Here is a 27,899-nt window from a genome sequence, read left to right as displayed (position 1 = left end):
ATGTGGTATGGCTGTGTTTGTGGAGCAGTGACCGCATTTTGTATTCTGAATGTCCCCTTGGGGATTAATAAAGTCTATCTATCTATCTATCTATCTATCTATCTATCTATCTATCTATCTATCTATCTATCTATCTATCTATCTATCTATCTATCTATCTATCTATCTATCTATCTATCTATCTATCTATCTATCTATCTACCTACCTACCTAATTTGTCATTTCTTCCATCAGTTGCCTCAGTACTGTGGTAGCAAAACGCACAAAAGAATGCACTGAAGTAAACTCCATATATCACCACAGTACTGTGGTAACAAGAGGATAATGATTTCATGGAACAGTATCCATGATTGGCTCTAGTACAAATGCTAACATTTGATTGGCTCTGTGGCAACAGACAAACTGATATTGCCAGATTTTAAAAAGCCATATGTGCACAACAAGACTGAAGACTTCACCCTTTCAGAGAAGACTCCTTTTACAAACTCAGCCACTGTGCAGGAGTTGAACCCATGTAAGACCTTCTGTAATAGCGTTCACTGGTAATCACAGATACAACAGCAGCAGCCTGTGGAATGGAAACCTGCCAGTGTTGACTCTGTGTGTGTGTGTGTGTGTGAGGCGTTCACCTGTAGCACAGTCGTGGCCCGTCCAGTTGGGATCACAGCTGCAGGTTCCGCTGTCTGCCAGGAAAGCTCCGTGTCCAGAGCACTGGTCCATGCACGAGGCCCGGGGGCTCTCGCATCCCGGCCCCCCCCAGCCCACAAAGCAGTGGCACTCTCCCTGGACGCAGACCCCTCGGCCGGAGCATGTCGGGTCCAGACAGTCCACTGTAAAGAGGTCCAAACACAAACACGGTGTCACATACACCGAGCAGCTGCTGCATCGCTCTGGGGCTTTAGTTCAACTTTAACCTGCTCACCTGGGAAGGATTTCGGAAAATGAAACATACGAGGTTGTAGACGCTTGTTTTTTAATTCACTTAGTGTTATAATTTGTTTAAAAAGCCCCTTTTTCTTCGTTTTTCTCTGTTTTTTTTATACTGACCTTTGAATTTACGATCAAATTTTATGGCCATCTACGTGTTTGGTAAATTAAATTTTTTAAAAATTGACGATTTTTACAGAAAAAGGCAAAATCAATGGATAATATTATAATAAATGGTGATAAATCACTTAGGAAAGGTAAAATACGGAGAAAAAAATCAACAAATAAGGCTGGAAATAGCCACACTTCAGGATGTGTAATGTCAGGGAAGTCTAATAACTCAAACACACTGACTTCATTAGTGCTTGATACAAATGTAAAACTCATGTGGTTCTCATTTTTCACGGATTATAAGAGAATTCTGTCTGAAATACCGCAATTTAAGGTTCCTTGGATGCAGAAACATGGATGTTTGCTCTCACAGCTTTTGCCAGACAGTCTTACATTGTGTATTTCAATACAACCCTAAACCTAATCAACTAGTTTAGGCGCCTTGAGCCCTAAACACAAACCCTTAGCTGATAAACCCAAATCATTTTATTGCCTAAATCTAACCAAACTGCAAGAACTCCCCAAAAACTTTTGTGCCGAAATGCCCTGAAGCCAAAACTCTGCTGTTGCTAGTGAGTGACATGCAGAAAGCAAAAGGATCCGGCTACAAAAAGAAAAGTACCATCAGCTGTATGACATTATGTCAGCTACAGAAAAGAGGATTTTCCACCAAAAACAGGTAATTTCAGCCCCCAGCGCCTTCACAATGAGTCATCCAGTTGTCCAGTCTACAAGCTGCTTAATTTCACTCCAAAATCACTTGAGAAGAGTAATCACAGCACTCAGGGCTTTGGTTTGGTACTCCGAAACCAATTGAGCAATATTAGAGCTCAAGAAAGGACGGTTTCAACTACAAAGAACAACTACAGACAAAAAAGTTGATCTTTTCCTGGAAGTGTTTTGGTGCCAGCAGAAGAAAAAAAAAAGAGTTAGCATCACGCGGTAACAGGAAAAGTTGTTATATGTATGTAGTTTGTAAGATATTTCCACATTATAACAGGATATATTCATGTTGAGATGACATACAAAGGATCTAGCGGAGGTGGAAGTATGTCACAACGTGTACAACAACAAGAAAGTGTTGAGTCTTAACCTTCAAGTCTAGCTTCTGTGTTGAAAACTAAACACGTCAAGTCGAGTCCCTGTTGAAATCCAAACATCAGGTTTAGCAAGTGATGAGTCAAGTCGCATGAACTTCAGTTACAAGTCTCCCACACGAACAACACTAGTGAGTAATGTTTTAACAGTCTAACAGTCTAGTGCAGTCGTATTCCTTCTCTGTCTCTAGATTTTTTTAAATTAAAGGGTGTTTTACGATACTTGACACATTAGAAATCACCAAATCATACGTGAATCCCTGATAAGTCTCTAGGCAGGACGACTGGTCAGGTTCAGCTGTCACCTGAAGTCAGTTGAAAACTAAGTCAAGTCAGTCTCAAGTCATGACAATTGTGACTTAAAGGGGTCATATTTTGCTAAACCCACTTTTATTAGTCTTTGGTTCATTTACTTGTGTATTTGGACCCTAATAGTTCATAAAGTTTGAATTTGAACCCTCTAGGTGCTGCAAAGCTATCTTTATATTCATTCCAGCAAAAATTGAGTGTATTTCTACAACCTGTTTTAATTCCTGCTTAATTTGTTGTGTCTATAACTAGTTACGTCACGACATTTGCACATATAAGGTCAAGACTTCCAACGAACATTTCTCAGAGTACGACATAATTGTTTATCAGCAGCAGCGGTTCTAGTCAATACTGAAAATACGTCCAAACTTCTAAAATGTTCAGTTGTTGGTTGAACAGAACAGAAAGCACAGCCAACAACCTGGAGGGGGTGGGGCCTGAAGTGGCTCATTTGCACTTAAAGGGCCAGTGCTCAAAACGACCTTTCTGGTGTCATTACTCAGAAATAGGGTTGAAGATGGACCTGTGGAGTTGAATTAATGAAGAATTTAGACCCAAGTATAGCATTTACAGTTTACGTAGACCACAGGTAAATGTTTTAAAATGCAAAATTCCATTTAAAAAAGCAAAATATCACTCCTTTAAGTCTGACTTAACCCATGAAGACCCAGTGCTACTTTTGTGTCAGTTACCACATGAATTTTTCTCTCTATTTAACCTTTTTTAAGTGATTTATCACCATTCAATATAATATTATCCTCTGTATTTAGTATTCTATCAGTATAAATCACATATTTTCCAACATTTAATTCACCGATCATGTAGATGTTCATAAAAGCTCAGAGTAAACTGATAGATTATTATGTAAAAAAAAAAACAACAATCACTAATTCAACATAAACCCAGTGTGTCCATCCACTGTCATTGAGCCAACTCCACGGGTTTTACTGGTGAATCAATGTTGTAGAAGATGACGGTGTTTCCATGTTCACTACGGAGCCTCTGAATGTCCAAATGGGTCATATCTGATGACCATGAAAACATGGCAAACTGCATTTTACACCAATTATTTACATGTATTGATAGGATTAGTGGATCAACAGGTATTAAACAGTTTAGATCAGTAGATGGTTTTGGTCGATGGTGGATGTTTGGGTCTTTATGGGTTAAATAAAGTCATGTGACTCAAGTGAGCTGAAGTTCCACCAATTAAAGGAAATTATTTCCGAGAGAAAATGTATGAGAGTCTATAGGAAGAGACAAGTAGGTTTTGGATCCCCTTTGAATGATTCCATCATTTACATACAAATTAATTAAGTCACAGTTTGTGGTAAAACAGTTTAAGTATCACACGGTGAAGAAAGATTGGATGGATGGATGGATGGATGGATGGATGGATGGATGGATGGATGGATGGATGGATGGATGGATGGATGGATGGATGGATGGATGGATGGATGGATGGATGGATGGATGGATGGATGGATGGATGGATGGATGGATAGATAGATAGATAGATAGATAGATAGATAGATAGATAGATAGATAGATAGATAGATAGATAGATAGATAGATAGATAGATAGATAGATAGATAGATTTTCTTCACAACTGAGGTAAAACCTGCCAGGGCTGAGGCCACTTTGATCAATCGCAGAGAAAATTTAGTCCATTGAAATATTTAACATTGAACTAAAATCTTCACCACCAACTGTGACTTTCTCTGCTTGTAAAAAAATCTGAATAAAATAGAGAATAAAAATAAAATGTGTGAATGATGGCACAATTCAATCCCTTGCCATTGACATCATTCATTTTTTGTGCACACTGGCCAAAGCAGACTTGAACTCTATTTAGCTTTTTATTAAATGAAACATTTCACATTATAACATAACCTATTGTTCGAACATAAAGTGTATGGATGTCAAATGTTTCTTGTTATATAATAAGTCTGAATGTGTGAAAATATCTTGTTAATACATGAAAAGTCCTTTTGTTGTAGCATACACTCAAAAAAATGATTCTTGGCTCTAATAAACATGAAGTAATATTTTAAAGTAAAATGTAACTGAAATATATGAAATTTAAAGTTTATTTATCTGAAAAAGTCAAACATAATGTGAATATGCTTAGTATAAAGTGAATCTAAACAAGTAAAGTAAACTTTATTTACTAGATCACACAAAAAGGCTGAGTGTCACAGTCCAACACAGTTTATGTAAAAGTTTGCATTAACTAAAGCAAATCTGACTGAAGGTATTTAATTTATTCATATTGACTCAATATGATCGAAAAAACATTGTATTAAATGCAACTCTTTACATTAAACTTATGTAATAAAATTACATGGAAAATGTACATGTAATTAAAATACATAAAGTCAACATTTTTGGCTTAATTATTTTTTTGAGTGTATAGGTCATGCTATAATAGTGTATCTTATAGCAAAGCATTTCCATATGTTCCATGTTATTTATCTTTATATTCATTCTCCATATAGATGCAAAATCATCCCCATCTTCTAGAATAACTACTTCTTTCCATATAGAGATATTCAAGTGATTCACCGAAAATCATAGCAATATACAGTACTATGCAAAAACCTTATTCCACCACTAGGTTTGTTGTTTTTTCAAGGCTGGAATGATCATACATATTTATTTCTCATTCTCTTTTCTTCACATACGACAAGAAAATAGAAGATGTGTGTGTAAAGCCTTTAAACCACAGGAAACAAACATGCGGCCCGGGGGCCAAATCCGACCCGCCAAAGGATCCAATCTGGCCCGTAGGATGGATTTGTGAAATACAAAAATTACACTGAAGATATGAACAAATGAGGATGTCAAAATGATTTTAATTCAGATTCCACATACAGACCGATTAGATATCAAGGGGGTAAGACCAGTAAAATACTATCATATTAAACCTATAAATAATGAAAACAGCAAATTGTATCTTTGTTTTAGTGTAAAAAAGTAAAATTAAATGAAGATGTTTAGATTAAAAAAACTTTTACTGAAAAACCTGAAATGTTTTAAGATAAGTAAATGCAATTTTACTAATATTCTGCCTGTTATTAAATGTTTTGTTCGATTGTAATTGTAACGTAAATTGTAATGTACATGTGTAAAGAATAAACTGATAATCTGAGGCATAATTTTGTTAAAATTGCACTTGTTTTTCTTAAGACGTTTCCAGTTGTTCATGTTATTCAGATTTTTGCAGATGTAAACATTATCAGAATTAAATTTTTACTTTTTTCATTGGTATTGTTTTACTGGTCCGGCCCACTTGAGATCATATCAGGCTGAATGTGGCCCCTGAACTAAAATGAGTTCGACACCCCTGCTTTAAACACACAAAAAAACCTGAACTAAATGTGTTGTAAATGTTAAAGGCACTATTTTATGTGACCTCTGACCCCATGACGAGAAGCAGCAAGAACTATTAGAAACTCTTCCGTCTTTATGGGTTGGTTCTGCTGCCTGTCACTACCAGATCAACCACCCATTTGTTCACGCGCGACGGTAATGACGTAAAGTTCAGATAAATGCAACCAGGCACAGAAAAAAAAAAGATGTGAATAACCTGAAGAAAAAGAAGTACAATTTTAACAATATAACTGTTAATAATTGTGCCTTTGTAGATCCAATCTATAATCCACATGCATAAATGATAAGTTGAAGCATAATATTGTTAAAATTACACTTATTTTTCTTAAAAATTTTCAGTTTTTTCAGATTATTCACATCTTTTATTGTGTGGATAGTTTGTAAATGTAAATATTTCCATAAATTTCATGCATGACACAAACTCCACTTGGACAAAGTGCCCAAAATGTGTTGCCAGAGATGTTCAGAATACATGGGTTAATTGCGTTAAAATTTTTAATCAGACTAATCATGATAATGGATTAATCCATGTTAACAAGTTAATTTTGACAGCCCTAGTATAGTTACAATATTGATGTTTTTTTCAATAAAAGTTAAAATTGCCCCACTGTTGCAATGTTGTTGGGGTTGAAAGTGAAAGGGGCATGAAGATTTTTTGTCCTCCAAAGGGGTGCCGACAGAAAAAGATTAACCCTTTCATGCATGAATTATGAGAACCTTAGTCAAGATTTTTTTTTCCTGGAGTGTTTTTATACCTCCTTACGCATAAAAAAAAATTGTGATCGAGTTTTTTTTTTTTTTCATGGAGTTACAAAAATGTCCATGCATTTAATTTTTTTTAAGTAAAGAAATATGTATTTAAAACCCAATATCAGAAAGTAAAATGAAAACAATGAAATAAAAACATTTTTAAGGCTGCTAATTTGATGTTTTCTCACATTTTACCATACTCCAGTGCTGGTTATTACCTCATATAATATGCAAAAAACAACTCTTTTTGTCTAACAAATAACAACTGATTTACACTTAAACATGGCACTGCAGATAAGGTTTATCAAGAACAGGAAAGTTATAGTAGTGGTATGAATTGCATTGTATTATGGGATGTTGCATAAGTGTCCACTGTGTTGGCTCATATGGAGCTAAAACAACAAAACCTATGAATATACAAGAGAACAGCTGGAGAAGAACTGTCCACTGGAGTGACCACAATGCATGAAAGGGTTAAGAACCTCTGGACTAGGACGTTTGCACAGTAAAATACATCATCTGTCAATTCTTTCTAATATCTTGTAGCACTGGAGTTAACGGACAAAAAGCAGCATAAAAAAGGCCCAATTTCTTAAAACCGAAGATGAGTTTTTATAAAGGATCCAATTAAACGGCTGTTTTCACTTGGAGCCTTATGGTGCCAACCTACAGGTGCTGCCTACGCTTTTGCTGGTACATTCCCATCATGTCCAAAAAGAGAAAGAAAAAGAAAAAAAAAAGAAATCGCAAGAAAATTCCTCCTAAAGATGGAAGGTGCATTAATAGACTATTTTTCTCTAAAATGAAAGCCACGCTGATGAAAAATTCAAAGCCAGAAAACTAAAAAAAAACGACAGTAAGAGAATGTTAAAATAAAAAAAAAATAAAAAAAAGATAATGGGGTAGAATAAAGGAAAAGCCTGGGGCGAGTCAAAGCTCAGCTCTAGTTTACAGACTGTTTGATGCAAAAGCCTTGCACTGACTTCTTTCTGCAGCATGGTTTTTTGTATCACTTCAATTAGTATGCAAAAATAAAATTACTGCTTGTGTTTTTTTAGAGAATCTCTTCCCCTGACATGCTGTTTAATGGGTAATACAGGCTGTCCAATTTATCGCATTTATTTCAAAAGCAAATGAATAGGCAAATCTGTGGAAATTATTACAAAATGAAAAGTAGATATTTAAGTTTTTTGCCTCATTTAATCCACCTCTACATGGGACGACGTTCAGACAGCAGGTCTTAGTGCAAGGATTTTTTTGTGAAATCCGATTATTTTGCGCGCTCGTTGAAATTACACATTAAATACAACTTCTATCAGTTTTGAGTATGAACTAAATGCGACCCTGAAGTGACCCACATGCACAAAAGAGGTCCTGATGTAACACGTGACCACGCAGGCACACACTGTGTTTACGGAAGCGAATATATTTTTTAAAATGTTGTGATGTTTGTTATGTTTGTGATGTTGTGATGTTTGTTGCATTTCAGTGATGTAACGGTTGGATAAATGCAATCTGGCCAAAAAAAAAAAAAAAAGATTTGAATAACCTGAAAAAACTGCTCTTTTTTAAAGAAAAATAAGTGCACCTTTAACAATATAATGCCTGTTACTAAATGTTTTGTGCCTTTGTAGATCCAATCTATAATACACGTGTACAAATGATAAAGTTGAGGCATGATATTGTTAAAATTACACTTAATTTTCTGAAGAATTTTCAGTTTTTTCAGGTTATTCACATCTTTTATTGTGTCGATAGTCTGTAAATGTAAATATTTTCATAACTGAATGTTGTTGTTTTTTTAGTTGACATTATTTTTTGGCTATTATGCTATTATTTTACTGGTCCGGCTCACTTCAGATCATATGTGACACCCCTGGAGTACATACAACTATAACTCCAAACTTTTCTCTCCAATATCCGTACAATAAAAGATGTGAATAACCTGAAAAAATTATTATTATTTTTTTAAGAAGAGTAAGTGCAATTTTAACGATATAATGCCTGTTACTATATGTATAAATTATCATTTGGGGCATAATATTGTTAAAATTACACTTATTTTTCTTAAGAAACTTCCAGTTTTTTTCAGGTTATTCACATATTTTATTGTGTCGATAGTTTCTAAATGTAAATATTTTCATAATTTACTGTTGTTGTTTTTTTAGTTGACATTATTTTTAGGCTGTTATGCTATTATTTTACTGGTCCAACCCACTTCAGGTCATATGTGACACCCCTGGAGTACATAGAACAACTACTAACTCCAAACTTTTCTCTTCAATATCCGCACAATAAAAGATGTGAATAACCTGAAAAAAAAAAACGATTTTTTTTAAAAAGAAAAATAAGTGCAATTTTAACAATATAATGCCTGTTACTATATGTATAAATGATAATTTCAGGCATAATATTGTTAGAATTACACTTATTTTTCTTAAGAAATTTCCAGTTTTTTCAGGTTATTCACATCTTTTATTGTTTGGATAGTTTCTAAATGTAAATATTTTCACAATTTAATGTTGTTTTTTTTAGTTGACATTATTTATAGACTATTATGCTATTATTTTACTGGTCCGACCCCCTTCAGGTCATATGTGACACCCCTGGAGTACATAGAACAACTATAACTCCAAACTTTTCAATTCAATATCCACACAAAAATAGATGTGAATAACCTGAAAAACTGAAATTTCTTAAGAAAAATAAGTGCACCTTTAAAAATATAATGCTTGTTACTAAATGTTTTGTGCCTTTGTAGGTCCAATCTGTAATGCACATGTATAATTGATAAATTGAAGCATGATAATGTTAAAATTAAACCTATTTTTCTTGAGAAATTTCAGTTTTATTCAAGTTATTAGCATCTTTTTTGTTTGGATAGTTTGTGAATGTAAATATTTTCATAATTGACATTATTTTTAGGCTATTATGCTATTATTTTACTGGTCCAACCCCCTTCAGGTCATGTGAGACACCCCTGGAGTACATAGAACAACTATTAACTCCAAACTTTTCTCTTCAATATCCGCACAATAAAAGATGTGAATAACCTGAAAAAAAACACAGATTTTTTTTGGTTTTTTGTTGTTTTATTAGTTGACATTATTTACAGACTATTATGCTATTATTTTACTGGTCCGGCCCACTTCAGGTCATATGTGACACCCCTGGAGTACATAGAACAACTATAACTCCAAACTTTTCAATTCAATATCCACACAAAAAAAGATGTGAATAACCTGAAAAACTGAAATTTCTTAAGAAAAATAAGTGCAATTTTAACAATATAATGCCTGTTACTATATGTATAAATGATAATTTCAGGCATAATATTGTTAAAATTACACTTATTTTTCTTTAAAAAATTCCAGTTCCAAATTTCCAGTTTTTTCAGGTTATTCACATCTTTTATTGTTTGGATAGTTTCTAAATGTAAATATTTTCATAATTGAATGTTGTTGTTTTATTAGTTGACATTATTTATAGGCTATTATGCTATTATTTTACTGGTCCGGCTCACTTCAGATCATATGCGGGCCCCTGAACTAAAATAAGTTTAACACTCCTTTAGTACACAGAACAAATCTGATTAACATTCCAATCATCATCAATAGCTTTTGTGTTTTTTTTTTTTTTTTAATTGTAAAGAGACTTTGTGGATGCCCTGTACTTTAGAAGTGATAGGAGTTGTGGGAGCGCGCAGTCACAAAATAAAGCCACTCCTCCTTCCAGACAAAACCTGCCTGGTTCCCACAGATGGCAAATGGGTGCCATGCAGAAGCAATGTGTGTCCACCAAGAGCAGCAGGCCACGCCATGGCAGCTCCCCTTTACCATGACATAAATGGGTATAAAGGCCGTTATAGCGAGACAAACAGGATCTCTCGCCTCTTAGCAGATGGTTTGGGTGCGAGGCACAAAGATCAGAGGCTAACTGACAAGAAAGTCTCTCCTGGCAATTAATCATCGCGGCTGAAGGTCGCACGGAAGAAAGGTAAAAATGTTAAAGGGCCCTCGTACACATTCCCCTCCACTCCTTATGGCTAACACTCCACCCAAAATAGAATGGGGGCCTATGGATGTCACAAAACCCCATTTATCAAACTCCCAGGGTCCATTTTTCATCTTGAAATGAGAGCCTTCAAGAGCTGACAAACACAATGGCTCCTTCAATCTTATATGGTCAAGTCTTATCCAGCATCCTGAATGTGGAGACTCCCGACGGATCAACATCGGAGTTAGCGTCTGGATTTTAGGACAATAAACGCCGCGCTTCCATTAACATAATGCCTTATACCCGTGATTTATACAGGAAGTGTCACCCACTGTGCATTTTTTGTGAAGGGTTATGTCCGCAAAGTAACTAAACAGCACTTCCATTAGCCATGTCACTGAGGAGTTTAGAAGTTTAAGGTACATTATTGCAACTTATTAACCTGTGAAGACCCACAACTATTTCTGCGGCGACTTCCAAATGAATTTCTCCCCCACGTTTAACTTTTCCTAAGTGATTTATCATTATTTATTAACCTATCCTCTGCATTTTTCAGCGGAAATTGAGGTATTTTCCTATATTTAATTTATTGATCATGTAGATCACAGGTGTCAAACATGCGGCCCGGGGGCCAAATCTGGCCCACCAAGGGGTCCAGTCTGGCCCTTGGGATGAATTTGTGAAATGCAAAAATTACACTGAAGATATTAACCCTTAATAGGTAACCATGGTGCCCCCCACAGCTACAGGTAACCTGGGGTCCAGCTAGACCCCAGGTTACCTACGGTGATAAAAACATCTAAAAATGTTATTTTTTAGTCAGTTACAATACTTTATTGCTTATAGTATGAAAGGATAGCAATGAAATGAAAAAAATATAACAAAATTGTGCTTTATTTTCCAAATAAATTCTCCTTTACTGCGTGAAGTATTTCCTTCACTAAAGTTAACAGAAAATTTCAAAAAAGTTTCACATGTTACAAATAAACACACTACATTGCTATAACACATTTGCAATACAGTTTCAATAAAGTTTCTCTAAAAACTAAACTATAACTAAAAACTAAACTAACTACACAATTGGGTAGTACGAATAGGCGCTCACAAACAGTCTTCACAGAAGGAAAACTGACGTCATAAACACTATCAATCGATAAATGGTCATCATCTGATTCAGATTCTACTTCTAAATCTGCAAGCTCTATCCTAATATCTTCATCACTTAGAGTTTTCCTCTTAGCCATGGCCTCACACGATGTTAAAATTACTCAAAAAAGTTTAAAGCACTGAAGGTTAGCGTTATTAGAAATTTATAATATCAATTATTGATCATATTCTGAAATACCTGAAATGGAAAAACAATAAATCAATATACGTTAAAGGTAACCTGGGGTCACGGGCGACCCCAAAATGTCTGTATTGCCTATATTATTCTACGAGTTAATTTTTTGGGTCCGTTTTACTTTTCAGATCCCTATACTAGGAGGGTAAATGAAGTAACACGCACGAGCTTCAAATAAAAACATAGAAGACATAAAAAATTAAAAACGTGGGGTCTGCTGGGACCCCAGGTTACCTATTAAGGGTTAACCATCCTTTTAGTTCAGGTTCCACATTCAGACCAATTTAACCTCAGGGGGGTCAGACCAGTAAAATACTATCATAATAACAGATAAATAATGACAACTCCAAATGTATCTTTTTGTAAATGTAAATATTTTCATGTGTTCACACTAAAACAAAGTATAATTTTGCAAAAAATGTGAATAACCTGAAATGTCTTACGAGAAGCAAGTACAACTTTAACAATATTCTGCCTGTCATTAAATGTTTTGTGTGTTTGTAGATCCACTGTGATCTCTAAGTTCTAATGTACATGTGTAAATGCTAAACTGAGGCATAATATTGTGAAAATTACACTTATTTTTTCAGTTGGTTCATGTTATTCACACCTTTTGAAAGGATAGTTTGTAGATGTAAACCTGTTCATAATGTAAATGAACTTTTTTTGCTCTAAAACACAGAGAAAAGTTTGGAGTTGACATTATTTATATATTATTATGTTATTATTTCACTGGTTCGGCCCACTTCAGATCAAATTTAGCTGAATCTGGCCCCTGAACTAAAATGAGTTTGACACCCCTGATGTAGATGATCAGTCAATTCAAGGATTTTTTTCAGATCACCTCTCTGTAAGTAGTTTTGCCTTGATATTTAACCTGGAAGAGTTAACATGAAAAATAAATAAATAAATCACAGTTAGAATTGCAAGCCCAAGTGACTATTTTTGGTGATTTGCACACACATTACAAGACAGTGACAGCAACAGTTCCAGTGAGTCACCAATCTCAGGTCCAGTGTGGTCTCCAGGGTCAGTAAGGTCCACCTCCGTATGAACAGTGAGTGTACCTGCTTTGTTAGGTACCACGAAGTAATGGTACTAATGTAAGGAATGATGTTCAAAGGGATCATGTGGATGTGGACAGGGGTCTGGATCAGCACTTATGTTGGTCTAATGTTCTAAAAGTGATGTGTTTTTCACCATACATGCGTTTTCCTTGGATTTTTTATATTTACTTACTGGATTTTTTTTTTTTTTTTTTTTTTGCCACGTATGGGTAAGGAACCAAATATGGTAACTTCACTGGCCTTAATTTTCTACATAATAATAAAATTCACCTTGAAAACATAGCATTGAATTCAAACATTTTCAAGGCACCGTTGCAACTTTTACAACCAGAACAGGGGGGTCAAAGTCATATTAATTCAGGGGCTGCATTCAACCCAAAATGATCTCATATGATCCCACTTACAGGTAAGGAACCAAATATGGTAACTTCATTGACCTTGATTTTCTAATTAACAATAAAAACCTTTGCAACAGTAATAGTCTTGTTATGTCCTCCAATAACACACTAAGGTTGAAATGTTGAATTTCAGAGTATTTCTATGAGTGAACTATAAAGGCTTAAACTAAAAATTCAACTACTTTTCAGACCTTGAAAACATCTCCGAGGCTTAACCTGTTTAACCCTGACCATATTTTCAGGGGAAAAACACCTAAAAAGACATACCCAAAGTAAATGAAGAATTACTTATAATACTTATAATAATAAGGTTCATATGGATGTTCTTGGTGTCTATGGACATTTAGAGACCTCACAGAATCTATTCCCATTGTCTAAAATATTGTATCTATCACTCTGCCTGAGTAAACTGTAACAAACTAAAAGAGAAATTAAAATTTTTTATACTTGCCTGTTTTTTTTCGGCTGGATTGATGATGATATGCATAAATTAATTGTTCGTGTCGGAGATTTTTAATAGCGTACATTTCACCCCACAAAGATTAAAAATCATGTTTGAACATTAAAGTTTGCACTAAAATGCACTTTTGATGTACTTTTATTAACATTAGGGTCTAAACTTTGAGCAAAAGTTGAAAAAAACATCCATTGTCCTGATTTAGTATATTTTTATAGCACATGAATATTAATATAAGTTTTTCGGCTCGCGGGCAGGCTAATGGGGCTAAAGGGGTCATATTTTGCTAAACCCACTTTTATTAGTCTTTGGTTCATGTATTTGTGTATTTGGACCCTAATAGTTCATCAAGTTGGAATTTGAACCCTCCAGGTGCTGCAAAACTGTCTTTATATTCATTTTGGCAAAAATCGAGTGGATTTCTACAACCTGTTTTAATTCCTGTTTAATTTGTGATTTTAAAATGTGATGACATTTGCACATAAAAGGTCAAGACTTCCGATGAACATTTCTCCGAGTACAACATAATTGTTTATCAGCAGCAGCGGCTGTAGTAAAAACTGAAAATATGTCCAAACTTTGAGCCAATTACCTAAAATGTTCAGTTGTTGGTTCTATTAACGAACACAAGTAACTGAACGGGACAGAGCAACACGGTCAACAACCTGTCATTTGCATTTAAAGGGCCAGCGCTCAAAACGACCTTTCTTGTGTCATTACTCAGAAATAGGGTTGAAGATGGACCTGTGGAGTTGAATTAATGAAGAATTCATACCCAAGCAGAGCATTTACAGTTTATGTAGACCACAGGGAAATGTTTGAAAATGCATAATTCCTTTAAAAAACATATATATATATATCGCTCCTTTAAAACATTTACCTTCTTCACAGTTTTCTCCCTTATAGCCTGGGTTGCAGATACACGTTCCCACGATGCAGGTCCCATGGTTGCTGCATGTGATGTCTATGCACTGGTTGGTGGGAACGTCACACTCCGAGCCCTTCCAGCCGCTGTGGCACATGCAACGACCTTTAAGGTATTGACCATTTCCACTGCAGAGCACCGGGCAGGCGGCTTTGAAAAGAGCAGACAGCGAACATCCATTTAGAGCGATGCCTCCGACCACAGCTTCAAAGGACAGTCGGCGTGTGCGAAAAACATCCATGACAATATGAGCGTTAAAGGGCGAAAAACACACTGACAGAAGAGGCGACAAATGTGCGACATCGCCACAATATCTGTCGAGGTTGTAGAACATTTGTGACATTCAATAACTACAGCAAGTTTAGAAAAAAAAACCCATAAAACTTGTTTGCTTTTTTTTTTTGTTATTTTACATTTTGGAATGAAATCGAATTTCAGTATGAGTGCCACTGGCATTAAGTAAAAAAAAAAAAAAAAAAAAAGTTGAAATATTGAGAATGAAGTGGAAATGTCAAATAACACTTCAACTTTTTTTTTTCTCGACATTTCAACTTTATTTTTGACATTTTGACTGTATTCTCAATATGGGGGAAAAAAATCTTCCTCTTCCTGGTATAAAACTGAAAGTTCTTCACATTTTTACTTTATTCTCTAGATGCAAAATAAAAAACAAAACAAAACAAAAAAAAAAAAAAATCTCTACCTCCCTCTTCTTTCCCCTATGCATCACGGATAACAGATGCAGTAGGTGCTAAACACGTTACCCAATTTTCGGTAAAAAATTTTAATTAAAAATCCTATAATATCATTAAAACTGTGCCGGGTTTCCAAGTGTTGAGAGAACACCAGACCTAATAAAAAATACTCTCATTGCTCTACTGTTCTTATGTGCGAGTGATAAACAGCGCGCAATTAAAGTGTAAAATTTCTCTATGCTGTTTGCACAGTGATTATGATTTGCTGGGAACAATAGAGCATTATGTATGAATGAATAATAAAGGATAAATGATGATAGAGGGACTGACTCACCTCGCCCACAGTCGGGTCCTTTGAACCCTAAAAAGCAGTGGCATGTTCCAGCGACACAGTCACCGTTCCCAAAGCAGTTACTGGGACAGTCGTCAATAGAATCTGCAAGAGAGCAATCAGGAGCCTTTCTGAGTAATGCGCTTTGAAAAACAATTTCCCTCCCACTCATTTTCTCTGGGTTGATTATTATCCCTATGCTAATGACGGTGATAAGCACACGCTCCAATCCTGTCAACATTCAGACTTCACTCCAAAGCGTTTCTGAGTGTCACTAATGTTCCCCCCAAATGGGAGATTCTTTTTTTTTTTTTAACTGAAATAGGTAAACAACTTCTGTACTCCTACCAAAAAGTCACATAAAAGCAAATAAAACACTCAGAACTTTGGAACTGGATGTGGTAAGTGACAGGCATTTGACAAACGTGATGTGATGCTTTTTGTGGCGTAACGCAGCTAAAGTCAATCCAAACCGCACTGGAACCTGTACCATACCACCGCCTTGGATAAAGCAGACATTTTTTGATGCTGTGGTTGGATCTACTTCTGCTTCAGGAATTAACCCATAAAGACCCAGTGCTACTTTGGTGGCAAATACAAAAAAATCATATTTCTCTCTATTTAACCTTTCTTTAGTGTTTTAGATTAGATTAGATTAGATTAGATTAGATTAGAACGGAACAGAATATAGTACAATAGAATAGAATAGAATAGAATAGAATAGAATAGAATAGAATAGAATAGAATACAGGGTGGGGAAGCAAAATTTACAATGAACATTTAGTTGTTTTTTCTCAGCAGGCACTACGTCAATTGTTTTGAAACCAAACATATATTGATGTCATAATCATACCTAACACTATTATCCATACCTTTTCAGAAACTTTTGCCCATATGAGTAATCAAGAAAGCAAACGTCAAAGAGTGTGTGATTTGCTGAATGCACTCGTCACACCAATGGAGATTTCAAAAATAGTTGGAGTGTCCATAAAGACTGTTTATAATGGAAAGAAGAGAATGACTATGAGCAAAACTATTACGATAAAGTCTGGAAGTGGAGGAAGCAACAAAAAAAACGTACCAAAGCTTTTATTAAAGCTCTCAAATCCAAAATCCTAAAGGATCCAACCAAATCTATGAGAAAAATGGCAACTGAACTTGAGGTAGACAACAAGACCGTTAGAAATGCAGTAAAAAATGATTTGAAGTTAAAATCTTACACAAGAACACCAAAACACTTCAATCATGTTTATGGCCGCCTTCTAGCCCAGATCTAAACCCTCTGGATTCTGCTATTTGGGGCGTTTTAGAACATGCTACCAATAGAACATCACACAGCAATGTCGACTTTCTTAAAGATACTATTAAAGAAGAATGGGAGAAGTTGTCACTCGAATATTTGAGGAACACTTGCGCAAGTTTCAGGAAGCGTGTGAAGGTAGTTATTGAGAAAGAAGGAGGACACAGAATAAAAACATTTTCTATGATGTCAATTTTCTTGTGGCAAATAAATTCTCATGACTTTCAATAAACTAATTGGTCATACACTGTCTTTCAATCCCTGCCTCAAAATATCGTAAATTTTGCTTCCCCACCCTGTATATCCTTTGGGCAGAGCCTTCACGAAATTGAGGTTCCAAAAGCAGCACAACACCGAATATACACACAAAAATCACTACAAGAAAAGAAAAAGCGGTAAAAAAGCAATACAATAACATATATACTATAAAAAAAAACCCACAAAAAACAGTAGTGAACAAAAAAAATGCAACTGTACATTAGAAAGTACTAGTAGAAATAAGTGGCAAAGTATAATCCTACTATAATGGGTGTTCTGTGTCCGACGCATGTCCCCGTGTCCCGATGTTGCAGCACGGGAGGGCGTACGGGTGCAATGCCACTGTTGCACCACGGGAGGGCGCTATCGTACAATGGCACCACGGGTACAATGCCGCGAGTAATAATAATCATTATGTTAAAATATAATATTTTAGTATGCATATGTATATATATATAGGTTAATAATCATAGAATGAAGTAATAATAGTAATCATCATTATCATTATAATCATGATAACAAGAATTAGCTTATTATACTATTATATTAACCCTTTCATGCATAGTGGTCACTACAGAGGACAGCTATTCTCCAGCTGTTCTCTTGTATATTCATGGGTTTTGTTGTTTTAGTTCCATATCAGCCAACACAGTGGACACTTATGCATCATCCCATACACTGCAATTCACACCATTACTGTAACTTTGCTGTTCTTGATAAACCTGATCTGGAATAACATGTTTTAGTGTAAATCAATTGTTATTTGTTAGGCAAAAAGGTTTTTTTTTTTTTTTTCGCATGTTATCTCCATGACGTGAGTTATAACTCGCATAAGAATGTTAAAATGTGAGAAAACATCAGATTAGCAGGATTAAAATGTTTTTATTTCATTGTTTTCATCTCACTTTCTGATATTGGGTTTATGTTTCTTTACTTCAAAAATTAAATACATGGACATTTTCGTATTTCCATGAGGAAAAAAACTTGATCGGAATTTTTTTTTCATGTCTAAGGAGGAATAAAAACACTCAATAAAAAAAAATCTTGACTAAGGTTCTCATAATTTATGCATGAAAGGGTTAAAATATATATTATAGTACGCACAATATGTATAGTATATGTACAGTTTTATCACCACGTTATAATATTATCCACCTTTTAAAGTGAAAATCAGGTATTTTCCTATATTTAATTCACTGATCATGTAAATGTTCATAAAAGCTCAGATTAAAGTTGAGGGTTATTAGGTCAGAAATAGAGAAAACTGAAGAAAAAGTGACTTTTTCAACAAAATCTCTCATTAACTGAACATAAACCCAGTGTCTCCATCCACTGTCATTGATCCAACTCCATGGGTTTCACTGGTGAATCAATGATGCAGAAGATGACTGTTTCCACGGTAACTACAGAGCCTCTGAACATCCAAACGGGTCATATCTGATGACCATGAAAAGATGACAAACTGCATTTTACACCAATTATTTACATGTATTGGTAGGTTCAGTGGATCAACACGTCTTTAACCTTTTAGATCAGTAGATGACTTTGGTTGCCAGTGGCTGTTTGGGTCTTTATGGGTTAAAGACAGTCCATTTCCATCCATCCTAACGCTCCGAGCTGCCGTCAGCCTCCACCCGTTCTGTTTCTGCTTGTGTAATTGGCCTCTGGTTACTGCTGTGGTTCCACACAATGTGTATCAGCTCAGTATTAAAAAAAAAAAAAAAGACAAACGGAATCTAAACCATACTGGGATATAAACAACATATCCTGGCACCGTATTCTGGGCTCAGATCAAACATCCATTCCCTCTGATCCAGGAGCCATTGCAATGCGAACACAATAGAAAATGTAAAAAATGAAATATTAATGTTGAATGTACCTGCTATCATAATAAACACACGTCCAGTGATGCCTTTGGCCCTGCTTTAGGCTTTATGTTTCCAGAACGGTGCATGATAGATGACCTCTTTACTGAACAAACAACTCTGAAACTAAATTCAGCTTTTATCACACAGAGTTGTTGTGTTTTCTGTTTTGACAACGCTCAAAGCTCTTTTCTGCTTTTAATGATTTTCTACAAGGGGTCGGCAGCCTTTACAATTAGAGCAGGGTGGGTCAAAGTCATTTTAATTCAGGGGTCACATGCAACTCAATATGATCTCAGTACAATAATAACATATTAACCTATAAATGATGACAACTCCAAACTTTTCTCTATATTTTAGAATGAAAAAAGTTACATTAAATTATGAATGAATAACATGAACAACCTGAAATTTCTCAAAAAAAAACAAAAAAAAAACAAAAACACAACTTATTGACTTATAAAAACTCCAAAGTTTTCTCTATATTTTAGAGTGAAAAAAGTTAAATTAAATTATGAATGAATAACATGAACCTGAAATTTCTCAAAAAAACAAAAAAAACCCAAAAACATATTAACCTATAAATAATTAACAACTCCAAACTTTTTTCTATATTTCAGAGTGAAAAAAAGTTAAATTAAATTATGAATGAATAACATGAACCTGAAATTTCTAAAAAAACAAAAACAAAAAAAGAAACCAACGTATTGACCTGTAAATAATAACTCCAAACTTTTCTCTATATTTTAGAGTGGAAAAAAGTTAAATTATGAATGAATAACATGAACCTGAAATTTCTAAAAAATAAATAAATAAACAAACTATAAATAATTAACAACTCCAAACTTTTTTCTATATTTTAGAGTGAAAAAAGTTAAACTAAATTGTGAATGAATAACATAAACCTGAAATTTCTCCAAAAAAATAGCATATTAACCTATAAATAATGACAACTCCAAACTTTTCTCTATATTTTGGAATGAAAAAAGTAAAATTACATTGTGAAAATGCTTACATTTATAAACTGTTCTTTAAAAAAAGTGAATAACATGAACAACCTGATATTTCTTATAAACAAAAGTCTAATTTTAACAATGTTATGCCACAATTTATCATTTACACATGTACATTACAACTTACAAATCACAGTGGATCTACAAACGCACAAAACATTTAGTAACAGGCAGAATATTGTTAAAATTGCACTTAAAATATTTCAGGTTGTTCATATTTCTTCAGGTTATTCACATTTTTTGTGAAAGGGAAATTTTGTAAATGTAAACATTCTCATGTAATTTTACTTTTTTTTAAACTAAAACAAAGAAAAATGTATTTGTCATTATTTATAGGTTATTATAATAGTATTTTACAGATATGACCCACTTCAGATCATATTGGTCTAAATGTGGAACCTGAACTATAATGATTTTGACACCACTGATTAATATTTTCAGTGTAATTTTTGCATTTCAAGGACAGTTTGTAAACGAAAATTATTTCATGAAATTTTACTTTTTTTTAAACACTAAATATAAATCAGAGCATCAGGGTGAGAAGAGAGGTGGATGGAGTGATTACCCATCATGCCTAGTGCCTTAAGTGTAAGCCTGTGGGGGCAGTGTTATGATCTGGGGTTGATTCATTCGGGTCGGGTATACAGTCGCAGAAAAATTACTAGACCACCCCTTGTTTTCTTCAATTTCTTGTTCATTTTAATGTCTGGTACAACTAAAGGTACATTTGTTTGGACAAATATAATGATAACAACAAAAATAGCTCATAATAGTTTAATTTCACAGCTGATATCTAGACAATTTCCATGATTTTCTTGATAATGACCAAAATCACTTCAGTTCTTACATCAATATCTACAAAAACAGTGCTTTTACACATTCCATGTTTTCTTTTCTGTCTGTTTTAGTCACATGATACACACAGGAGTTAGTACTGGATTGCATAACCATTGTTTCTGATGACTTTTGATGGTCTAATAATTTTTTCCACAACTGTAGGTTGACTATTTTATGTGTCCTAAAAAATGATAAAAATACATGTGGTGACATTGCATACGTTTATCAAAATGATGCCGTAATAAAAGCTAAAGACTAAATATTACAGCGAGGGACCTTTTTTTTGTTTTTGTTTTTTTGGTCTATTAACCCTTGCATCATACATCTGTGATTCCTCTATATTTGACATTTTTGTCCTTGTTTAGCATAATTTACTTTCTTTTACTATAGTGGGAATCCTGTTTCAATGTCCTGACCCTAATAGCTGATCATTTATCCACATCCTTGTGTTGTCAGTCTTCTATTGAACCTCTGTATTTATTACTCCCCCCTTTTCAATAGCTTTAATAAAGGAAGAAAACTGAGCTCTTGGTTTGACCTCGTTTTATTCCAATTTTCCATCATAGTTCATGACCTTAAGTCTGGGAAAAGCAGTTTTAGCAGAAGCAATAATTATATTTAAACGACTAAAGCCGTTCTTGAATCAATATTTATCGACAAATTATCGATTTCTTTAATGAGTAACTGTGTACTATGTGGGATGTGTTACTGTAAAATAAACCCCTTCATGTCGACCAGGACTTGTTGTAGATTATCCCTTAATACTTTTCTAATTCTAAATTTCAGTTGATTTAATAAAACACTGATTTTCTCCTGTTTTTTTTTTTTTCTAAAGAATCCTATGAATCACTTCACTTTTATCTCTATCCTATTTGTTAGAACAGCTTCATAAAAATACATCTGTAACCTGTCAACAGAAACCAGCAGTTTTCAATTTCAGTTCTATTGTATTTTCCATTACTTTGTTTATATGTTGCATGCAGCGTATGATTTGTACTTGTATGTTTCTTTGTTTCCTAACAAAAAGGAGGACGCTTTTTTTTTCTGCAAAGCACACGATCAACAGAGCATGCACAATACTGGCCATCATTTCCTCTATCGATCCCACTAACCAAATCAAATACATCGGCAGAATAATTATTTCTGCTAGCATGTTCTGCTGCTTGCTTTTATTAGAAATAACAGTGTCCACTGATCTCTGAGGCGCTCGACAGCAGCAGAATTCTGAAACATGATGCTCAGTGAATTAAGCCTGAAATGGTGCTGAAAAACATTCAATCTTGTCCATTGCCTTCAGGCAGCAGAAGCTCTGAGGCAAAACTTACTGAACAAAGAATCTCTTGTGCTCCACAAAGGGCTAGAAATGTGAGCCGTGGATTCAGCTTCCCTTTACTCTGGAGAGTCAATCATCACCGAGGATACAACGCAAGACAGAGAGAAAAGACAGCGAAAAGAAAGAAAGAGATGGAGATGGAGGCAGCGAGCAGAGAAACACTGCTGATGTTTTCTGTGCTGCAGGCTCGCCTTTTGCCATGTTGGGTTAGTGAAGGGATGCAGGGGAGACTGTCCTCAGGCGGGGTGGAGGCAAATCAGCATTTTGGTCCGGTTTTGATGGCTTCCAACAAGAATATCCAACTACAGCAGGAGTCCTGGGCTGTTCCGCTCAAAGCCACAGAGCCTGCAGTGTGTGTGTGTGTGTGTGTGTGTGTGAGTGGGATGAGTAGTGGGTGTAGGGAAATGAGGTGTGGTGTGCATACATGCATACTTGACATTAGAAATTCCTCCCATAAGTGCAATTATGCAGGGGCGATTCCTGCTGTGGATCTCTCAGCCCATGTGTAAAAGGACAAAAAAAAGAGAGAGGAAAAAAAAAAAAAAACAGGCGAAGCTGTAATTTATGGTTCATCTGCAAGACGCTGAATAATCTACCTTTAACTGCAGTCAATTTACGTTGTCAGCAAACACGTATTTCACTCTAATGGACCTCAGATTATCATGGGTGAGCACTGTGGTGTCCAATCACATTTTTACCATCATATCTACACGTATCAGACACTTAAACTTAATGTTAAATGTCCATATTATTTTATTGAAGCTTTACTGTTAATATATATGTGGCCCTATGCGGATGTAAGGTTTATGTAAAAGTATAATTTTCACAATTAATTGAATCTACATTTTGCAGATAGCCTTAAAAAAATTATAGAAATTAGACAGTTTCCAGATCAGTTTACAGTTTAAAGCTTTGTAACACCTGAAATGTGGATTTGCACATATAAGAGTGTGACTCGCTTTAACAAAATTGAATTAAAATATTCTCGGCAATTAAATTCTCACAGTTTCCATCGTGACGCTGAATAATCTACCTTTAACTGCAGTCAATTTACGTTGTCAGCAAACACGTATTTCACTCTAATCGACCTCAGATTATCATGGGTGAGCACTTTGGTGTCCAATCACATTTTTACCATCATATCTACACGTATCAGACACTTAAACTTAATGTTAAATGTCCATATCATTTTATTGAAGCTTTACTGTTAATATATATGTGGCCCTATGTGGATGTAGGTTTTATGCAAGAGTATAATTTTTACAATTAATTGAATCTACATTTTGCAGATAGCCTCATAAATTAATATAAATTAGACAGTTTCAAGATCAGTTTACAGTTTAAAGCTTTCAAGCCTAACACCTGAAATGTGGATTTGCACATATAAGAGTATGAGTCACTTTAACAAAATTAAACTAAAATATTTTTGACAATTAAATCCTCACAGTTTCCATTTACAGTTTCCATTGTTCATATGCAAGACACTGAATAATCTACCTTTAACTGCAGTCAATTTACATTCTCAGCAAACACGTATTTCACTCTAATCGACCTCAGATTATCATGGGTGAGCACTGTGGTGTCCAATCACATTTTTACCAGCATATCTGCATGTATCAGACACTTAAACTTAATGCTAAATGTCCATATTATTTTATTGAAGCTTATATATGTGGCCCTTTGCTGATGTAGGGTTTATGTAGGAGTATCATTTTTACAATTTAATCTACATTTTGCATTTTGCAGATAATTCATATAAATTAATATAAATTAGACAGTTTCAAGGTCAGTTTACATTTTAAAGCTTTGTAACACCTGAAATGTGGATTTGCACAAATAAGAGTGTGACTGACTTTAACAAAATGGAATTAAAATATTTTTGGCAATTAAATCCTTACAGTTTCCATTGTTCATCTGCAAGACGCTGAATAATCTACCTTTAACTGCAGTCAATTTATGTTCTCAGCAAACACGTATTTCACTCTAATGGACCTCACATTATCATGGGTGAGCACTGTGGTGTCCAATCACATTTTTTACCAGCATATCTACACGTATCAGACACTTAAACTTAATGTTAAATGTCCATATTATTTTATTGAAGCTTATATATGTGGCCCTTTGCTGATGTAGGGTTTATGTAGGAGTATCATTTTTATAATTAATTTAATCTGCATTTTGCAGATAGCCTAATAAATTAATATCAATTAGACAGTTTCAAGGTCAGTTTACAGTTTAAAGCTTTGTAACACCTGAAATGTGGATTTGCACATATGAGAGTGTGACTCACTTTAACAAAATTGAATTAAAATATTTTTGGCAATTAAATCCTCACAGTTTCCATTTACAGTTTCCATTGTTCATATGCAAGACACTGAATAATCTACCTCTAACTGCAGTCAATTTACATTCTCAGCAAACACGTATTTCACTCTAATCGACCTCAGATTATCATGGGTGAGCACTTCGGTGTCCAATCACATTTTTACCAGCATATTTGCATGTATCAGACACTTAAACTTAATGCTAAATGTCCATATTATTTTATTGAAGCTTATATATGTGACCCTTTGCTGATGTAGGGTTTATGTAGGAGTATCATTTTTACAATTTAATCTACATTTTGCAGATAATTCATATAAATATAAATTAGACAGTTTCAAGGTCAGTTTACATTTTAAAGCTTTGTAACACCTGAAATGTGGATTTGCACAAATAAGAGTGTGACTGACTTTAACAAAATGGAATTAAAATATTTTTGGCAATTAAATCCTTACAGTTTCCATTGTTCATCTGCAAGACGCTGAATAATCTACCTTTAACTGCAGTCAATTTATGTTCTCAGCAAACACGTATTTCACTCTAATGAACCTCACATTATCATGGGTGAGCACTGTGGTGTCCAATCACATTTTTTTACCAGCATATCTACACATATCAGACACTTAAACTTAATGTTAAATGTCCATATTATTTTATTGAAGCTTATATATGTGGCCCTTTGCTGATGTAGGGTTTATGTAGGAGTATCATTTTTATAATTAATTTAATCTGCATTTTGCAGATAGCCTAATAAATTAATATCAATTAGACAGTTTCAAGGTCAGTTTACAGTTTAAAGCTTTGTAACACCTGAAATGTGGATTTGCACATATGAGAGTGTGACTCACTTTAACAAAATTGAATTAAAATATTTTTGGCAATTAAATCCTTACAGTTTCCATTGTTCATATGCAAGACACTGAATAATCTACCTCTAACTGCAGTCAATTTACATTCTCAGCAAACACGTATTTCACTCTAATCGACCTCAGATTATCATGGGTGAGCACTGTGGTGTCCAATCACATTTTTTACCAGCATATCTACAAGTATCAGACACTTAAACTTAATGTTAAATGTCCATATTATTTTATTGAAGCTTATATATGTGGCCCTTTGCTGATGTAGGGTTTATGTAGGAGTATCATTTTTACAATTAATTTAATCTACATTTTGCAGATTGCCTTAAAAAAATATATATAAATTACACATTTTCAAGATCAGTTCACTGTTAAAGCTTTGTAGCCTAATACCTAAAATGTGGATTTGCACATACGAGAGTGTGACTCACTTTAACAAAATGGAATTAAAATATTTTTGGCAATTAATCCTCACAGTTTCTGTTTTAAATGTTCAATATGCATGATTTTATTGCATTGTGGAGTATGTTTTATGCTGGATAGTAGGTTTAGGTTGTTTACCTTTTTCAGTTTCTTTCTATTTCCAGGATTCATGATGTTTTTTTTTTTTTTTGTTGTTAACAAATATCTTTTTACATACCCAAAGTTCTTCTGTGCGTCTCTTCTGCTACTCCACAGTAGAGGTGCTAGCTAACATTAGCTTCAAAATGGAGTTAGCTAATGTCAACAAAAGATTAGCTCCTAGCATAAAAAGAGTATTAAATTCTGTGCGTAGTTCATTTTTTTACAGGTGATATTTGTACCTGCTTGTGTACTCGTGTATTTATATTGCAATATATTCTATGTTAAGTGCTATTTGTTTGTTGATGCTAGCTAACTCTACTGTTAGCTTAATGCTAACTAGTGCCACTGTATTGAAACACATGTACAAGTTAGAGTTAGCATAAGGCTGTTAACATGGATGTAACTTAAAAACAGAGTTAGCCAGTGTCTCCTATGGTACAAAACATCACATAAACCTCACACATAAACATAAATCATACATATTGAACCTTTTAAGTTTTGTTAACGTGTGTTGGTTTATTTCTGGTTTAGTTAATGAACTAGCATCTGGTTCTTGTTTAGCTGAATTATCTGATTTTACCAGATTTTTCCATTTATTTCAAATTTGTGTGTGGTTGATCGCCACAGGTATCATGATCAGCAGTATTATGATTTAAAGGCTGATTATAATAACTATGTAATTATTATTTATATGGAACATTCTAATAATTAACAATACTTGTTACATATTTATGCAACCATATTAATATCATAAATACAAACTGGGCTAGCACAATATCAAGGAGTTAAGAAAATTATTTATTTTAATTACATAAATGTCCACAAGTAGCAGCAGCTGATTAATTAAAAGTATGTTATTTGTTAGTAATTTGATAATCCTATGGAATGAGGGGGGTTTAATGGGACTCATGGTCCAGTTATATCTAATATATGAGTAAATGTCAATGTATAATACAAATAATAGTCTTAAAGCTTCTCCTGATATTAATTTACCAACATGTGATGTGTCATAAGTAATATTCATCATGCAGGTCAGACATGAATGAAACCAGGAAAAAAAAAGTCTATGGCAGTTAAGACCTGAAAAATGAAAATGTCGGACTATTTAATGACTTCTGAAGCCTGGTATTTGTGAAATTGACACCGACATGATGTTTTAAGGACCTGCAGAATTAGTCGATGTCTCCAATTGGACGAAATACAACATAAATCACACACATTTACATAAATCATACATATTGAAACCTTTTAAGTTTTGTATACGTGTGTTGGTTTATTTCTGGTTTAACACTGGTTTAGTTGATGAACGAGCATCACATGCTAACGGACCAGCATCATAGACTGGACTCAATTAAGATTCTGGTTCTGGTTAAGCGGAATTATTGTGTAGTTTATCGCCTTGACTATCATGATCAGCAGTAATATGATTTAAAGTTTGAATATAATAACTATGTAATTATTATTTATGTAAAATATTATAATAATTAACACTTATTAAATATTTATGCAGCCATATTCACTTGTGGCTTTGGAGTACAGTCCAGTTATATGTAATATCTGAGTAAATGTCAATGTATGATACAAATAATAGTCTTAAAGCTTCTCCTGGTATTAATTTACCAACATGCGATGTGTCATAACTAATATTCATTGTGCTGGTCAGGCTGTTTGACGTGAATGAAATCAGGAAAAAAAAAGTCTATGGCAATTAAGACCTGAAAAATGAAAATGTAGGACTATTTAATGAG

At 34.3% G+C, this 27,899-nt stretch overlaps 1 protein-coding gene across 1 annotated transcript in view; it reads right to left on the bottom strand.

The window, feature by feature from the left end:
- The window catches only part of tenm4 (teneurin transmembrane protein 4), a 580,630-nt gene that overhangs the window by 314,687 nt on the left and 238,044 nt on the right, over positions 1-27,899 (bottom strand). Inside the window, exons 10-12 of the mRNA XM_030151937.1 lie at positions 15,803-15,904; positions 14,729-14,923; positions 630-830 (exon numbers count right to left, since the gene is read on the bottom strand). Of these exons, the coding sequence (XP_030007797.1) occupies positions 630-830; positions 14,729-14,923; positions 15,803-15,904 (498 nt within the window). The remainder of the gene's footprint in view (positions 1-629; positions 831-14,728; positions 14,924-15,802; positions 15,905-27,899) is intronic.

The sequence above is a fragment of the Sphaeramia orbicularis genome, chromosome 13 (genome assembly GCF_902148855.1).
Source record: "Sphaeramia orbicularis chromosome 13, fSphaOr1.1, whole genome shotgun sequence".
Lineage (NCBI taxonomy): Eukaryota > Metazoa > Chordata > Actinopteri > Kurtiformes > Apogonidae > Sphaeramia > Sphaeramia orbicularis.
This window is presented reverse-complemented; position numbering and strand designations above follow the sequence as displayed.